Raw genomic sequence first — 17,864 nt, 5'->3', positions numbered from 1 at the left:
CGTACGCCCAATACACAAAAGGAGAAACGAAGGCAAACTTTAAAAAAAAAATCTTAGTCCAAGATAAGTTTTTACAACAACCGAACAAAGTTTACGAACTGATGTTTCCGCCTACAGCCCATCAATCAAGCCACCCCTCTTCAAAACTCGCCCCGAAAGCCACATATGGAAATGACGAATGACGACTCATTTAATCATCCGCCACTGCGCCTAGTCCACAACGATAACTTCTTATTTTCGACAGTTTTATTCTCTGACGCAGAAATTCAATGAAACATACAAACTAACACCCTTAATTATTTCAAACATCAATATGGTCGACAAAAACTACGTTCCTCTCAACATGATTTCCGAATGCGTATTGAGCAGTTTAGTGGACGGAACTACTTTCCTCCATATAAAGAGATACAATGTTCCCTTTTATGGTAGTGACTGTCCTTATATGGTGAGTCATTGCGCTGTTCTACAATTGGTCGCTCAAGTTTCTACGACGATGCAATTGGTCGAGAGAGATAGTTTTTTGTAGGAATGTAGTATTTTAGCCTAACTCGGTGCGCTGAGGCGTCGGGTACAAAGATAAATGACTGCTGGGCGGACATTCTGCTGTATTTAAATTTCTGAAAGCTGTCCCGAGGCTGAAACCTAAACTGGCGTCTTCAGTTTGCAATAACAGTGATCTGCTTTGTATTACTCAGAATACCAAAGCCAACTGTCAGAGTCTGTCTCATGTGTCGTTTACTCGCCAATACCCATGTTATAAACTACGCGTAACCACTGTGTGTTAGTTTCAATTTGGTATACAGCCGCTAGGTGGCAATATTGTCTCAATATACAAACAAGATTAATAGAGAACTACACTAAACCACGTGTGAACTGTGAGGTGCTGCGTGCAATTCCATATTCACAATATGAAGATTCTGCATGAAGCTATATCTTTATATCATTCTTTGTCAGAAATGATATAAAGATTCAAATTCAAATGGAGCAGAGATCTCTTAGAGTGAGAGGCATCCCTGAGGCTAAATTCTGTCAACTTGTCATTGGCTCAGGTGCATGTGGGTGTTTTGCTGACTAAAATAGGTTCAGTGAGCAGACTGACGAAAACCTCTCCCATCCCTAACCTTAACTTATTCTTTTCCACAACCATAACCTTGACCCCAAATCTTTCTGCTGTTAGTGTAAACCTGATCTCAGAGGAACTTTCACATTATGAAATTCGAATCTACAGATCAAGTGTAGCTCCTAGAGAGCCAGGTCCCTTCAAAGCAGATGGTTCTGAAAATAAAGAAACATTCAGGGCTTTTTTTTCTGATTGTAGGTTGAATAGTGTGGGCGGTCACGAATCTTTATTACAACTGCGTTTGTCTCTTCAAGGTCCAACCTTAGTCCAAATTAATCAGCTTATCATTTTTTTTAAACAGACCAGTGTTGTCATCCGTGTGCAGAGCCGTCCTTTACATTATGTGTGTTCTTTGACATTTCCATTGCTTGTCATCTACAGTTTAACATATTTTCAACATTTTTTGTTTATTCCCTGACTGAAAGTTTCACACACAAAAAAAATATACAGTGCACATAGACGGTCCTTGGTCTCCTCCTCTGAAAAGATTGAACTCAGAATATTTTATTGATTCATCTTGCGCAGATGTAAAAAGCTGTCCGAATCAAACCCTTGGTCCAAAGTTTGGAACCACTTCAAAGGTTTCCATGTTTCACATAAACTACTGGTTCTGTTCTCAGAAGAATTATCATGAGGTCATTCAGAGTGAGGTTGCCATTTTGTTAGATCACCCATCTTATCCCATTTACTCTAGTCTCATTATGTAACACCGCATACTTAACTAGAAGACAGAAGTGTGTTATCCATAAAACATAAGTTAAAGCAATATGACCTACTAGTACTGTGGGAGTCCCTCTGTTCTGAATTCATTCCCCACTCATCACTCTTTTTTTTAAGTATTGTTATAGTGTGTTACTGGTGGGACCAATCCATTGTAAGGATGGCAGAATAACTGTAGGCTACATATGTATTTAGGTGCAACAGCATGGCTGACTACACCTCAGCTATAAGGCACTCCTAGTTCTTCAATTATTTCAGTAAAACCTTGTTTTGACTCACTCTTACTGTGGTTTCACACTGTATACACAGAAATTCCACCATTGTTCTATAACCTGAGCTTTTGATGCTCTTTTTTGGTGTTGTGATCAACCCAATGCATGCAACAGGGTGTTTATGTACCTTGACTGGGTGAAGTGTTCTCTTTTTACAAGTTGGAAATGCAAAAACTGTGAACAGCTAAAACCATTATCAATATCTCAGGTGAACTATTCACACAACGGTTGTAAAACCTGTCAACAGCTAAAACAATTACCCTTGTCTGTGAGTAAATACTCACATAAAGATTGCATTGAACATGTATTTAATAAGGCTATATCATTTGTAGCACCCAAAATCGGATATCAGCTGATGAGAAAGGAGAAAGACTGCCAGTATAAAGACATCTCAGGCAAAGAAGCAGCCAGATAAAGACTCATGTGTTCCACATATGCCGGAGAGTTCCATAGCAGCCTCATCTTTAACAACCTGGCTATCAGAATGTAAATTCAAGCTTGTTTATGTTGTCATGTCAACTGTGCAAACTGCATGCACAAAGCACAAACCAAATCTGCAGATGAACTTTGGTGGTCCACTCAACAGACCGAATTTCAGACAAGCGTCGCCATGGTAATTCCTGTTTATATTGTGCAGTATCACAAATACCTTAAGAGGCAGAAAATTCTGAAGTGTGAATATACTTTTAAACATGTGCCTCAATAACATTTTTGAGGTATTTCCAAGGTAAGCTATTTCCAGGATACTGTTTCCAATAGCTTCAGTTTCAGTGCTAGTTTACGTTGCCAACACAGAGAGTATTAGCAAGTTGTTCCCTTTGAAACAATCACCTACGTTTTTATGTGTGAAGGTAGCATGAGGCTCTCTTTCACGATATAACTCACATTAGATGTTATAAAATACCCCCCACCCTCCTTTATCAGCTTTCTTAAATTGTTAAATAGTAACATGACACTTGACAAGGACAAACATAGACAACAATTTATTTCTTAAAAAAATGTTTACATGACTTTGTGACTGTGAAAAAATACACCATAGTATACAGGCTGAGATTAAAGTGTATTTCTGCATCAAAGGTACATAGCTGAGTGATACTCGTAAGAAAACATTGAAACACCTCTTGTACAAGACATTTTCTCCCCACTAAATTTTGTGGACAGAGTCAAACAACCAATTGAAAATAAATCTGATATAAGAAACTTGTCTCATTTAGTGTTTTTTTTTTTACCACAGAGAAAATGAATCAAACCTGAGTTTGCTTTCCAAAGATATTATTCAGATGCAATATTTTGTTTGTTAATAGTGTATATATTAGGTATTATAACTAACTAAATATTATTCAAACAGATATCCATGCAGCCAGCTCTTGTAAAGATTATACATCTGTGGCCGCATCCATTTCTTACAAACTTGTAGTGTGCTAACTATTTTGGCATCTCAGATTATATGACATAACCTCTCCTCTAGAAGCAAAGGGTGACGCAACAGCCTAACTAGCATCGTTTGTCACTAAGCTCCAACCAGAAACACTGCAAAAGATCAAACAACTCTCTGGCATCCACACAAGCATGTTAGGCAACAATTCCCATGATTATATGATCCAAACTCTCTCTCCCAGTGATTTCCTGAAATCATCATGCCTCTGTCCAAAATATTATTGCTTTATTCCCATTGGATGGGAGGTAATTTAACAGTATTCAGATGGAGGTGGACATGCTCAAATATTTCCATTAGCTAAGGATGCCATTAGATTACGACACAAGCCGTTCTGCCTAAGTCCAAGCCAAGCCTTTTTGCTGTATCCACAATTCTGCAACGGAACATGTTCCATCTATAAAAAAAAAACATTTACCTCTGCTAAGGAAAGACAAATTTTGAGAATCATGTCTTATTCCATCCCAAATATTTGATGATGTGCCTTGGCATAGTCAGCTTTAAACCTGGTATGGCTTCACATATTAATGATCAAACAATGCAACACGAGCTCGTATCATTCACAGCAAGCAGTGAAAAAGGAAAAAAAATCCAAAAACAAATCTGTACTTTTTAGTATAATGTTGTGTTATGGTGACTTCATTCTTATTAACTCTTGCTGCTTTTCCATACGCTAATTAGACTGCATTTAAATGATGGACATTTCCTAAAGCTCTGTTCCTCAAGTACAGCTGTGTAAGTGCTAGTTTTCATTTCTGCTGATCCTGGCACTCATCGTTGACACGAACACCAGATCCATTAGTCAGCTAAGTCCAGTGTTTTAGTCTGTTAACCAGACAAACCGAATCAACATCAAATCAGCTAACTTGTTTTGAGTAAAAACCAGCCGGCTAGCACTCATAGAGTCACAGACCAGGATCAGGTAATAGTTGCTCTGCTGAATTTTTTTTTTTAATTCCTCAATGTTAAAGAAAAAGCTGTTTGACTGTACAAAGATGGAACTCTAGCGCTGAGTTAAGTATTTTAGGTTAGAGAACTAAAAAGAGTAAGGACCCACAACAATGGTGAGTCTCAGCAGTGAACTAGAGCGATAGTTTAGGACACTGTTCTGAGTGATCATCTCCAAGTCCACAACATGTTCCCGAGGTCCAGTCAGGGGTTTGGTCATCACTAACATGGCACTCACATTGCTGGAACGCTATATGAGAGAACAAAATGGTCAAAGTCGGACATTTTAGTACAGTTTGGTATTTTTTAGTAGCTTTAAATCGACGCTATTACTTTACATTACATTACATTACAGCTTTATACAGAAGCATATACCAGTTTCTGACACAACAAAGTGATGAAAGAAAAATGAACTTGGATATTTTCAGTGAAGTCAAATACTGCCGCACCCTCAGGAAGAATTCTCCTCCCTCGTTGCCAGATTTGATCCTGAACGTGTTGATCATGTTGGGGTAGACGCTCGTGGCCTGGATCTGGAAGATATCAGCTGGTACCGAGCGATCGGATGAGATACTCATGTATTTGTACACAATAGATGGTGGCAGGCCACGACACACACTTGGTGACTGACAGCTGCAGCGACTGCAAGCAGAGAGCATGCTATACCTCATGAACATGTTTGAGATGGACAACTTTAAAAGAATAAAGGATTACAAGCACATACTAAATTTAAATGACTTAGGGCCTGACAGGTTCTCTTTCTTCTACCCATGTTGATTAAAACATGTACATTAAACATAGAGCAGAAAGCCAGTGCCTATGATTTGTGGTTAGTTGAGACAACAAAGTTAGACCTGGAACTGACAATGCTACATAACACACATACAGTCCACACAAAAAACAGAGATTAATAGGACATTAGGGGTGCACTTCAAAAGTTAGGCAGAAACATCATGAAGGCAACAAACATTACAATCACAGTACATGTGTGCTGATTTCATGACTGCTGCAGTTTGGTCATGCATAATAAAATTAAAGGTTTAAAATAGGGAATGCAACTGTATTTACTTTAACTTAATTTAATTTAACCAAGCTGATATTAGCCATGAGACGCAAACCACAAAATCTCTCTCTAAAATCTCTCCTTCGACTCACCCTTCGCCCGTTTTAACATATGGCTCGTGACAAGGATTCCTTGGGTAGCAGCGGAATCCACCGTGGTAATTCCAACACATTTCATCATCTCTACAATTGTGTCCTGTCTCACACTCATTTATGTCTGAGGAACACAAAGAGGTCAAAGTCAAGTGGGAAATTTGAGTTTGTCAAAGCTCTTCGTAGTTCTGAGGCTCTGCCTGATACCTTGGCAAATTCGGATCCCCTGGAGCTGATATCCCTCGGGACAAACACAGCTGTACCCTCCTGGCTGGTTTACACACTGGAACTGGCACATGTAACTGGAGAAGGCGCATTCGTCGATATCTACAGGGCATATAACCAATCATTTACTACATTTACAGTAGTGACAGAGTATAATGACAAGTTTTAATTTTTTCTGTGACAAATATTTTGATTACGTCTGATTGAGAAAGTCACCTCTTACCATACTATTCAGTTCAGTGAAGCTTAAAACATTTATCTCAAGTGAATTTAAGTCTTTCTGTTTAACACAGAAAATGTTTTTACAGGTCTGTGTCACAAGACACAATAGCAAGCCAAAACACAACAATATCCTGTGGAAAATTATCATTCTCTTTTGGCGAAGAGAATACATATTAAAGCAACTGTGTGGGATAAGGGTTTACCAACGCAGGAGACCGAATCTGGAGCCAGCTCATAGCCTGTATCACACTGGCACATAAAAGAACCCATAATGTTGTAGCACTGGTGTTGACATGGGTTGGAAACAGCACATTCATTCACATCTGTAAAACAACAGGGAATATGATAGCTGATATGGCTTAAACATCGTTCAGCCTGTATGTCTTATCATTCAATAAATATATATTTACAAAAAAAACAAGTCACTATATACTATTGTATAGTTGACATGCTGCCATACTCTTATTGACACTTTGCTGAATTCTGTCAGCGAGTCAAACATGCCAAGCTAAGTAATGAAAAATAACTCTAACGACACCACTTACTTAAAACAACACATGCTAAAATCCAAAATACACACACTACTCTGCAAGTCTAATCACTCTCTGATACTCCTGGCTAGATGGTTCTAGTCTTGCTTGGAACATAGACAGTGTCCTTTTACATTGTGGAGGCACTCCTGGGTGGTCTGTGGTTATCCGCCAGGTTTGGTGAACATACTATACACAAAAAAGGCTAATAATAGCACAGTCCTGTCAGATTCATATACAGAACTCCTGATGCACTCCACGTGTGGGAAGAAAAGTACTAAATCCAAATAATGGACACAGAAAGCAGATTCCCCTTTCATGGCCATCCTTACTCTTTAGTGACCTCTGCAAAGCACAAATGTGAGAGTTATGTCATCCTAGAGGCCCAAAGCCCCCGAAGGGCCTCTCATTTCCAGTTTCCAAAGCCTCATAGACCCTGATTTTAGTAGCTGGAGGAGGCTAATGTGGGCATTTGAGGGGCTAAAGAGCATTAATAGTTAAAACTGGCATCTGCTCATCTAAATGTGGAAAATGTGATCACGGTTCTCCAAACACTCTGTGCTCTCAAAGGTCCTAAAAAGAGAAGATGAAATGCTTTCACTCACAAAACTGACTCACCTTCAAACATGCATATGAACAAAGGGACGCTGTGAAAGCCCACATGGTGGTATTTGATTGACCCACAGTAGTGTCACAATCAGATGGATTAACTACAAGGTGTCTATTGAAGAGGGCAAACCAGAAGTATGTGAACATCAAAAGGACAAACCACTGTATTTGTAAAATATGGATATGCTGATACCATTCCACCGTCTCTCTCAGGTGTTTTAAGAACTGACTTAAGAAAAACAAGGATCAAAGCTTTTCAGCTCTACATGAGAATGCAGCTGGATGAAAGAAAAGAGGGACAACTTCCATAATCCCATAAATAAGCAGCGATCCAATTGTGAAACCATTCCTTAATTGCACATGTTAGGAATGTAGGAGGCGGACAAGGTGCATTGTGTTGCAGTGCTTGAACAAACAACATATAGCACATGTAAAAATAATAAAGCACTCAGACTGAACATTGAGGCAACGCGCTAGACAGGACACAGTTACGTCTAACTACTTACGAATCCTAGGCAAAACACAGCAATGGTGAAAGGGCAGGGATTGGGCAATCCTTACGGGAAGCAGACACTAATTGCTGACTCATTTTAACTGAAAAACTTGCATGCCATGACCCATATTTTCTGGAACTATCTCCCGTGGTCTCCACTGGTGCTGTAATAACAGACGGCGTCTGTCGCTCCAAGGCTTGTGATTCACCAGAGACATCGCTCTTACATTTACTCATAGACATTTTCCTTATCATGTAAAGGCGCTGCACTGTAAGGAATTTGAGTTTATGTAGGTATCGCATACAAGGTGTACGATATCAGATAGCAGCAACTTTGTGTAAACTTGCAAACAATGTCTGTCCAGTTATCAGTTTTGCGATGAGATTAATTTAAAAAAAAAAAGATGATCCAGGAATGTGGACTTGGCTGATATCTTTTCCATCATATTTCTTCATAACTCAGCTTTTTTTTGTCAACCAGTGCTGTTGGAATGGTTTGTGCAACGACAATTGTTTGCCTCTACCACTTGGTTCTGGCATGTAGTAACATGACCAAGACCTCAAACTACCTGCCAAAAGGCGATTGCAGTTAGTGAACGCACAAAATACCCATGACAAATGACGCACATTCATCTACCAGAGAGCAAAAGACATACCTGAAGGTATTTGATTTCTGGCACAACACCCTCTGTCTCGATACGACAAGACTGAGGAAACTGCCAGAAAATGAGGACCTGACTCCTGTTTTTTGTACTGAAAGAGCTCATTACTACAGAACAGATTCAGTACAAAAAAAAATTTTTTTTAACCACATCCTATTGCTTTTTGTTTTTGGTTTTGTTTTTTCACTGATTATAAATCTGAGTGTTTTGGTGTCCTCACCTCTGCAGTAGTTTTGTTCATCCAGTGCAAAGCCAGCAGCACACTGTATAGTACGAGATGAGCTTTGAATGACCCGTCTTGCTGGGACAGCAGGCGCAGGGGCCGGCACCTCGATGGGCGGGGCTGTGGTAGGCTCCTCCTCCTCCCCATTGCTGACAATGATCTGGGCGTTGTGAGGGAGGCAGAGGTAGCCACCATAGTGGTTGATGCACTTCATGCCCCCCTTGCAGGCATCAGGCACTGTGGCGCACTCATCAATGTCTGACAAGCCAGGAAGGAGAGACAGTCTGTTTCCCATTGAGTTGTTTGACCGAAAAGAATTTAAGAAAAGAACACGCTCTTCATGCTATTTCTAAAAAGAACTATGCGCACAAAGAAATGTATACTAAAAAGCATGTCTCATTGATATGTCCAAAATAATACAATATGCCTAGTCTTGAACGTACTATAATCAAAACAAAATCAAAAACGTCTCACTCCAAGTCATGAAAAGGATATTACCTCGACAGATCTGTCGCTCACTGTCAAATTTATAGCCATCAGTGCACTGCAGAGGAAAACATGGATTCTCAGTGCATTGTATAATTACACATAAGATTAGATTTTTGAATCCACTTCACAGTAAATGTTCTTAATGGCTGTATATTTACACCACAAGACAGCATACTACAGTGTAGCTGTTGTGTAGAGACACATAGTTGTTCTTCCACTTTTTATATGCAGCTTATGTAATTATCTACTGACTCTTGTCATAGATTCTGAATAAACACAAAAGCCACACTGTAATTACCAATGTGTTTAATCTGTAAATACACATGCATTACAAACTCAGATTCACTAAATGTTATGATGTCCTTGAAATTTCCAAAACTTTATCTTGATACGATAATATTGTAGGAATAGTTATGTATGTTACGATTAGTACTGCTTTATGCGATCTTAAGTCTATTCATTCTGTAATGTGTTTCTTTCTGTTGACATGCATTTGTGTATTACTTGCCCTGTATGTAACTGGTTCCTCTGCTTCCTGAGAGACAACGACAGTGAAAATCACACTCAGATAGATGCACGTCCTGATCATTATGGGAAAAAAACCCCTGAAAAACAGTCATTGTAGGAAAATTAACACTATTTAGGAACTAGCAGTGAGTACAGTATGTATCAGTCTAACAGGCTAAGCAGCACTTGGGTCGATTTCAGCTGTGGTGTTTTGAAATTTTAGTGGGAATAAAATCAGACCCAAAAGAGTGCACAAAGCATGAAACTGTACAGCTGTATATGTAAGGTTTGACTGAGACAGAAGACTGCTGTTCCTGGCTTTGCCTCTTGATGATTTGGCAAAGAATACCAACACTATAGTAGAAAATGACAGTGTCCAGCCTGTGTCTCTTAAACCACTGAAGTGAGTAATTATGCCACCGACCGTGCAAGAGAGCAGCACATTGTCTTTGTGCAGTAAACACATTAGGGGATCACTAAAGCTCCAAACTCTTACCAAGCAACACTGCGAGAGAACCAGTTGAGGGGTGACTACCTCTTTTCGGACAACAGTTTTTCTTATAATAGCCTTGTAGAACACTTGAGCGAATACGGGTCTTATCATAACTCTAGTGGAATTGTAGGCAAGTACCAACGCCTCCTTGTTCATGGGCACCGCTTTCAATTGGCCGTGTGAAGACAATGCCCTCCAGCTACCTTTCAAATTGTTGTTTTCTGTTGTACAAAACCTCTACTCATGTTTTCAGCTCAGGCTATGAGTCTGGCCCTATAAAGATAGATATTATCGCGTCTGAGGAACATTCTTGGTAATTAGTCTACGAAACCGTAGTGCTGAAAAGCAATCGCGCATGCATGAATAAAGCAAATTAATCACTTTTAGCAACGTGCATTAATTAGTTCATTAGTGTAGGTAATTTATTAACCACTGCTCTGATGTCCTTTAAATTAAACCTCGAGTAGTTTTTCACATAAGGTAAATCGAAGTAAGTGCCGACCCAGATGTCTGAGATGTTGCTTTGCTATCACTATTTTGAAAACATGAAGTTTCACTTTTTGATATTTGGCATAACACTAAAATAACTTGTGCATCATGTGCTTCTCCTCGTTTTCATATTTGCAGATTCAGTTCTTGACTTGGCTTTCCAGTATACGACGTTCTCCTTACCTGAAAATGTTCAGAGCAAAACTTGCGAAATGTGTAGGCTGAGCCGTCAGCACTTGACATGCAGCTCTCTTTCACAGAGAGGATGGTGTTCTCGTTAAAAGAAAATCTGAACTGCGATAATCCACTTCAAGTGGAGATCGACGCTGCCACCTCTCTACAGCGAAGTGACCTCAGTCTCAGAAATTGCTTTTCACATATGCCACCGAAAGTGGTCTAAGAGGAGGTGCCCAAGCCTTTAATCACAAGACCGTGTTAAAATGTTTTTTTTCTCCCTTTTGACATTCGGACTAATATCAAAGGGATGGTACGTTTTGCTCCCCCTACTGGTTTTCATTTACAGCATTTTCAAACAGGGCACCATTGTCTTGCGTAATGACACCGTAAGTGGAAAGTTCTAACTCAAACCTTGTTTTTTAAAACTGAAAACAAATGTGAAAAAGACCTCAGTAAACATTTACCATATGATGGTTTACAATATTCAGATACATATGTCTCTTAATGCTAAGCAAGTGACAAATGGCGCTTCTCCCCAACTCTTCTAGGTCTTAGGTTTTTGATGGAATATTTCCAGAGGGCAGTTTATCTACCAGCTGAGACGTATAGTAGAACTGGCCAGTTTAGTCAGCAATTATTCTGCAGAAATTATTTTTTAAAATTCTTATTGTATCTGGAGGTTTGGAATGTGTTAGGAGATGATGAAGAGTTATCGAAATGCTGGTTCAAATTGCATAACAAACGTATTGAGACAATGATACAAGCAACTGAATATTTTTATATTTGTATTTTTATATAAATGTTAAAAGAAACATTTAATCAGTTTACTAACACAACATTCTCATTCTCACTAATTTTCAAAAAAGGAAAGGGTTCACTGTGCACCAATGGGTGGCGCCACACACACACACACCCCCACACTCACACACACACACACTCACACACACACACACACACACACACACAATAAATAATTCCCTCCATTATCATGTATGAACTTATCAACTTTACAGTAACAAATCAGCTTTTATTCAGCTAATAAATATGACCATCATTCTCTCTCAAAACGCTCTTGCTGTTACTTTTAAACATGATAATACATATCCCAGGACAGCTCTACAGTATAAATAAGGCCAGAGTTTTTGGGTGGATCTTAGTCTCAAAACAGCGAGAGAGAATACTGGCAGGAGTCTTGTCTTAGTGAGAGAAGATACTGGGGCGTTTCTTTCGATGCTGAAGGCAATGCATCAAAAACTGATGGCTCCAGAACATTATCCAATCAGTTCCTGATGCAGTATCATCAACATCAGAAAGCTCATTGTGCAACTTATACCTTCTCCATCCTCTGAAGCATATGCAAAGCCTACCAGGCACACTGTCCAAAACGTTGAAGGTGCAAGGAACAAAGTTAGCTAACATGGAAAGACAGAGACCTGTACTAATGGATGAGTCTACAGTATGTTTAACAAATTGTGGTTCATGTCACAAATCTAAATTAAAGAAAGGATTAAGTCATTACAGACAAAATGAATGTCTACATGAATGAATGAATGAATGAATGAATGAATGAATGCACTAGTGAACAAAACAAAGTGGTGACACAGCCATGCCAAACGTAAGAACGCGTTGTTAGTGACACACTAAATTTACGAGAACAAAAGCCGGTTCTAACTGCAACAGTGACAACTGTATTGAAAGCCAGGCAGCATGGGGGCTTGGCCAGTGAATTGTGCCAACAAGACACACTGCAGCTATGAAGAAAACCGCTGTGTTTAGCAGAACCTCAGAGGCCGCCGTGAGAGGGATGCTAGACTGCTCACAGTTGCCAGCTGAGATTATGCCAGAATACAGCCTTCAAACAAAACGTTCAAGAACTGGACAAGAGGAGGACCATCAGAGGAAATGCTACCTTGAGCTTCAATCTTAGAGAGCATTCCTCCGTGACACAAAATACGCCGGTCACGCGGACCGTGCACAGGGGTGCTTCAGATCAAATGCCGTCGTTAAGAATATCTGATAAACCCCTTGGCCGTAGAATCCTCTTTAAGCCACGACGTCTTGTATAAATACGGGCATTTCTCTCCTGAATGGGGCTATGGACAACAGCAGACAGACTGCAGAATCTCTCCAGGTCATTGTGAGATATTGTATCACTTCACAGTTGCCTGCAGAGATTACCCAGTCGATCCGTCGGGCCCACATAGCAGAGCATATGTACACACATGCTCTTGACACTGCAGCTATGGCTTACTGCTCTAAACTTGCAGTACAGGAAATAAGGGATATACCCACTAAAGCACAGGTTCTCAATTCATTCTTTGTGGACCAACTGCCCTGCACACCTTGGTTTTAACCCTTTAACCCTATCACAGCTGATTGAGCTAATCAAGGGTTTAATGATTAGTTGATTGGTGGTATACGGTGTGTTAGTGCTGGGCTGAAACAAGAATGTGCAGGGCGGGGGTCCACAGGAAACAGATTGAAAAACCGTTGCGCTACACCATGCCAAGTAAACCAAACCAGAAAAGCTCTTATTTTGCTCAAAACTCAATCACTAATTTTTTTTTTTTTGGGTATCGCAGCTAGTTAATGAGCGGTTGGTCTGAAAGTCCAATTCAGCCTTAGCATACAGTTTACCCTAAAGTACTCGAATAGAAACATTAATTCGGGGCTACCTTGTTCCATGCAGATTGTCTCTTATGAGGTAAGGAGTGGTGGTGGGGCTTAAAGAGTGGCTGAGGTGGTGACCTCTTTCTTTAAGTCAGGGTCATGTGTATGCAAACCCAATAACAATGGAAGTGTGCCGTAAACAAACACAGCTTTAATCCTCTAACCCCTCGACAGGCTTGCGTAGGGCAGTTAAGTCGCACCCAGCTGGCGCGCAGAAAGGCGTCTCCCCGCGGCATCTGGCGCGTGCCCCGTCCTAAGAGAGACCCCCTCTGCAAGGGTCCGTCCTCCCCCTGCCAGAAGGCCGTCCTCTGGTCTCCATGGCAAATGCACAGGAACCCCGATCTCTGTTGTCAAAAGCTTTCCTTTTCTCTGTCCATTGGTAGTCTTTCTTACAGAGTCACGGTTATGGCCTCTTGACATCTTTGGACACTGCAACAAATTGAGAAGGATGGGGTCAAAGGGAGATTTAGAAAGAGGCACCGGGAGAGGGGAGTGTTGCCTTTAAACTATTGTTCTTATGTGAATCAGATCAAAGGCCTTGTCAATAGTGCTGAAGGATTTCACTTTGTTGAATGTAAAAACCTGAACATCACAGAAATCACTGTTTCTCTACAGAATAAGTTTGGGAGAGGAGATGGTTTGTTGGTGAGAAATGCACTTAATATATTTTTATATATTTGCAATACAATTCTGTAATTATTTGTAAAGAAAAATTTTGCTTCATTTGTAATTATAAATGATGAAATAATATGCCATTTTTGCTTTATATTAAGTGATTAAGTGAAAGAGATTGCACTGCATCAAACAAAGGCCATAGACATTACAATGATTGTTCTGTGGCCCTCTCACCCTCCCACCCCGATTAGAGAGCCACCTTCTCCAAAGAACATTAAAAAACACACCATAGGCAAAACAGCTTCAGTTAATAAATGTAGGCCTCCCTGTGCAATAAACATTTGAAAACGTTTTTAAATATTTTGGAGTGGCTCCAAAAATATAACATGAGGATTCAAACGCTGAAATATAACTGCTCGGAAGTTTGCACATCCGTGTTCTTTCAATCAACAGAGTCCGTTTGACAGTCAAAACTCCAGTAAGCTAAAGGTCCCGCTGGGCACAGCGGGATACAAACTCGGAACACCATCTGTCAGAACAGTAATATTCGTGCTAATACACGCCATCTACGCATTAGTTCAATCAGTCAGCATTTCCACAGGAAGTTTGTGCGGCTCTGCATGAACTTCACACACTTATCTGAAACACCGTCATGGATGTGGTGTGATGGATCCTGCTTGTATGCAGACTGTTGGTAAAAACATTTCAGTAATGACTATGAAATAACCGTAAAACTCCCACACAAATGTGTAGGCCTGTTTTTTTTTTTCCCATGAACAGATGATACTTTATATTGACTCAGGAAAAGAAATTGTAGCCAGCTGGCAGTATATACATTTAATATGGGAATGCAGTTAGTCTCATGTCTGCCGTTTGAAATATATGCACTGTTATTTTGTGAACACGTGTCAAAGGCTGCAGATTTTACACCAAAAGCACAACAGATTCACAACACAAAGTCTGCTTGACTGTAAAATGAGCATTTTAAAATATTATGTTATCAACAAGAACAGAGCACGGAACATATGTGGCTCCTACTGTATATTTTTTTCCGTTATCTATCCCGTCCACCATGAAAGGATAATTTATACTTTTTATATTGTTAATGTTGGCATGGTCATTTTTCAAGGAAAAAAATCTGTTTATTTTTATATATTTTGAAATAAAATATGTCACATTGCATTATTAATAACACATAGCAAAATTAAAATATCAGCTTGTGTGCTTTGTGCTAGTTTTGTCATTATAATTTGAACTATTGTGCTCCCACCCATAAGCAGGAGAGGGTACCACCTTGTCTCTGCTTGAACTATTTTTTAAATGTTTTCCCTCTCACGCTCACTCTTTCTCACAGAAATAAGATGAGATGTGTCAGTTGGTGGTCATATTCAAAGAGCTACTGTACAATGGCTTTCCATGTGAATTATGAGTGAGTTTTGGGCAGACGGGGGCCCTCCTGGAGAGGCTGTGGTATTGTTTGAGGCAAAGCCAGTAGTGGCTAAGGAACTGAACTCAACCAATGCGAGGAAGGAGGGGGGGGCGCAGAACAATTCCCAGCAGCACACTCCCTGGAGGGGCAACTCCTCAGACCTCTAGCCACCAAGTTGCCCACAGACAATTGCAATCTACTTGAACAGGAATGACATTTTTATTTGTTTTGAGCCCCAAGGTTCTGAATTCTCTTTTGCAAAAGAACAAGGGAAGGCAGTGGCAAGACAATGTAAAATTGGAACAGGCTCATTGGCACAGCTTCAGTGGATCTGCTCCCCTCGGTAACCATATTGTCTGGCAAAGAATTGAAAACAAAAAAAAGGGACAATATGATTTACTTCTGTCAAAAGGTCCAGTGATGTTACGCTGATGTCTTGTTAATGAAGCTTGCATGAATTGAGTTAGCTGTTATGAGCTCCTCATATTTTGCTTTGACAAGTATTTTGAAACACTGGACCTCTTCCCCAATTGTCCACTTTTCAGTATTAATACTTTTCATACATTGTCAATAAACATGATCTCATATACTTTTTCTGCTTTCAATGAATTCATTGAAGCCTGTAGCAACTTCAGTCACTAATCATTTAATTCATTTAGAAGTGGAGAAGTATAAATTTGAAGCTAATTATAAAATGTTTCCTCAATCATTATTTTAACAGTTTTAAATATTATATCAGATATCTTTGATGTGGTACGCAGGGCATATTTTAATTTCCCGCAAATTTGTTTTTATGGATATGGGTGCATTTTCTAAACCCTATATTGCTGCAGACTGAAACTGTTTTCTTTGCGAAAACATACAGTATCTTCTCTCAGTTCACCTGATTCTGCACAGCCCGTGTGACAGGAAAGCAACTGTGCCATATGGGTCTTCAAAGAAGTATGTAAGCTTTAAAATTTCAGTCTGAGAAATGATCTACCCTAATTACCACCAAGAATTCACTATTACCTTGTTTTATATCTCTGCAGTACGGACCAAATTACAAAATGAGAGCAAAAAATACTGTACTGCACTGATATCAGACCAGCTCCTTACAGTGATGATTAAAGACAGTTCTCTCTGTGCAAGAAACATTTACAGATATCACTTAGAAGACATCTTACCAAGCCTCTGTGCATGAAGAGATTGTCCTCATTAACCACACGTGAGAGTACCTTTCCTGGGCCTTCATACACACAGGCATTTTTTCAGCCTGTTCTTTTGCTCTAGCCGTTTTTTCAGAGCATGTGCAGCTCGGCTGCCAGAGCCCTCCCTCGACCGACTTCCCTCGACTCCAAGGCTAAACGCCTCTGTCAACCCTGCCTTCCTCTTCCAATGGCCCCCTGCTATTGATCCAGCTCAGACTCTTCCCAGTGTCTGATAGGTGTTTCCACATGCAGGTCATCTTCCTCATTTAACTCGTGCTCTGACTGCTCCGTTTTGAAAGTGGCGTTAAGAAAACAGAGGGATTCGCTCGGAGAAAGACACGAAAGAGTGAATTTCTTTTCGTCTGTTCATATATGCGGTGTAGGAGGAATCTGGTGTCTACTTGTCAAAGCTCAGAGACTTAGTGAGGCTGTATGGTCACATTATGTGAAGAGCGATGCAGTCCACTGAATATGATACTGTCAAATTCCTGAATGTTTCTTATGTGTGTCACAGTGCTATTAAAGACTACAATTTGGGTTGATGGTCATTATCACTTTTTCTACAGATATTTGGGACATTAGAGGTGCATTATTACATAGTATTTTTTTTTTTCATAGTCCATATGCAGACACGGTTAATGTACATAAGCTGTGCCGTAAAAACTACACAAAGCTACAAAAATCGCACAGTAAAAATTCTGAATTTGTTCGCAACCTGCAAATAAGAAATGTCCATGGCTCAGTAGAATCTCTTTTGGCCTCTTTTGGAGAATTATTAACATTACGCCAGCTGACTCAGTAAAGATGAAGACCTTTATCAGGCTGCAGAAGGTGGCCTTCCCAGACTTCTAACCTTTCATGTTTGAATGTCCAGTTTGTTTCTGCACACCTTCCCCCATCCGACATCTGCTGCTTTTCCCCATGTCTTTCAACATATTTTTGTTGACCTCAGAATATCCTGATGCAAAATTTTTTTAAAGGTCTATAAAGGTCTACCGAGGTCTCTTTTTAAGATTTGATGTACTCACAAATTTCTTTCTGAGATTACTTTGACCAAAATCACCCTTTTTAAAATATTGAATATTGGTATTTTCATACCTCATGTATGGGCTAAATCATACTTTCATAAACACAGAGTGTCAGATATAAGTGAGAAATGATGTTACGGAACTGAACAGCGCCCATGCTTTT

At 39.8% G+C, this 17,864-nt stretch overlaps 1 protein-coding gene across 1 annotated transcript; it reads right to left on the bottom strand.

Annotated features, from left to right (window-relative positions):
- Positions 1-4,583: 4,583 nt before the first annotated feature.
- On the bottom strand, positions 4,584-9,692 carry LOC115810559 (EGF-containing fibulin-like extracellular matrix protein 1). Its single transcript, XM_030772514.1, has 8 exons — positions 9,612-9,692; positions 9,113-9,158; positions 8,612-8,872; positions 6,301-6,420; positions 5,858-5,977; positions 5,651-5,774; positions 4,945-5,137; positions 4,584-4,745 (listed from the first exon to the last, which is right to left on the bottom strand). Exons 1-8 carry the CDS (start codon positions 9,690-9,692, stop codon positions 4,584-4,586), a joined length of 1,107 nt encoding a protein of 368 aa, XP_030628374.1.
- Between the last annotated feature and the right edge of the window lie 8,172 nt (positions 9,693-17,864).

The sequence above is a fragment of the Chanos chanos genome, chromosome 4 (genome assembly GCF_902362185.1).
Source record: "Chanos chanos chromosome 4, fChaCha1.1, whole genome shotgun sequence".
Lineage (NCBI taxonomy): Eukaryota > Metazoa > Chordata > Actinopteri > Gonorynchiformes > Chanidae > Chanos > Chanos chanos.
The sequence above is the reverse complement of the archived record's forward strand: the minus strand, read 5'-3'. Positions and strand labels throughout refer to the sequence as shown.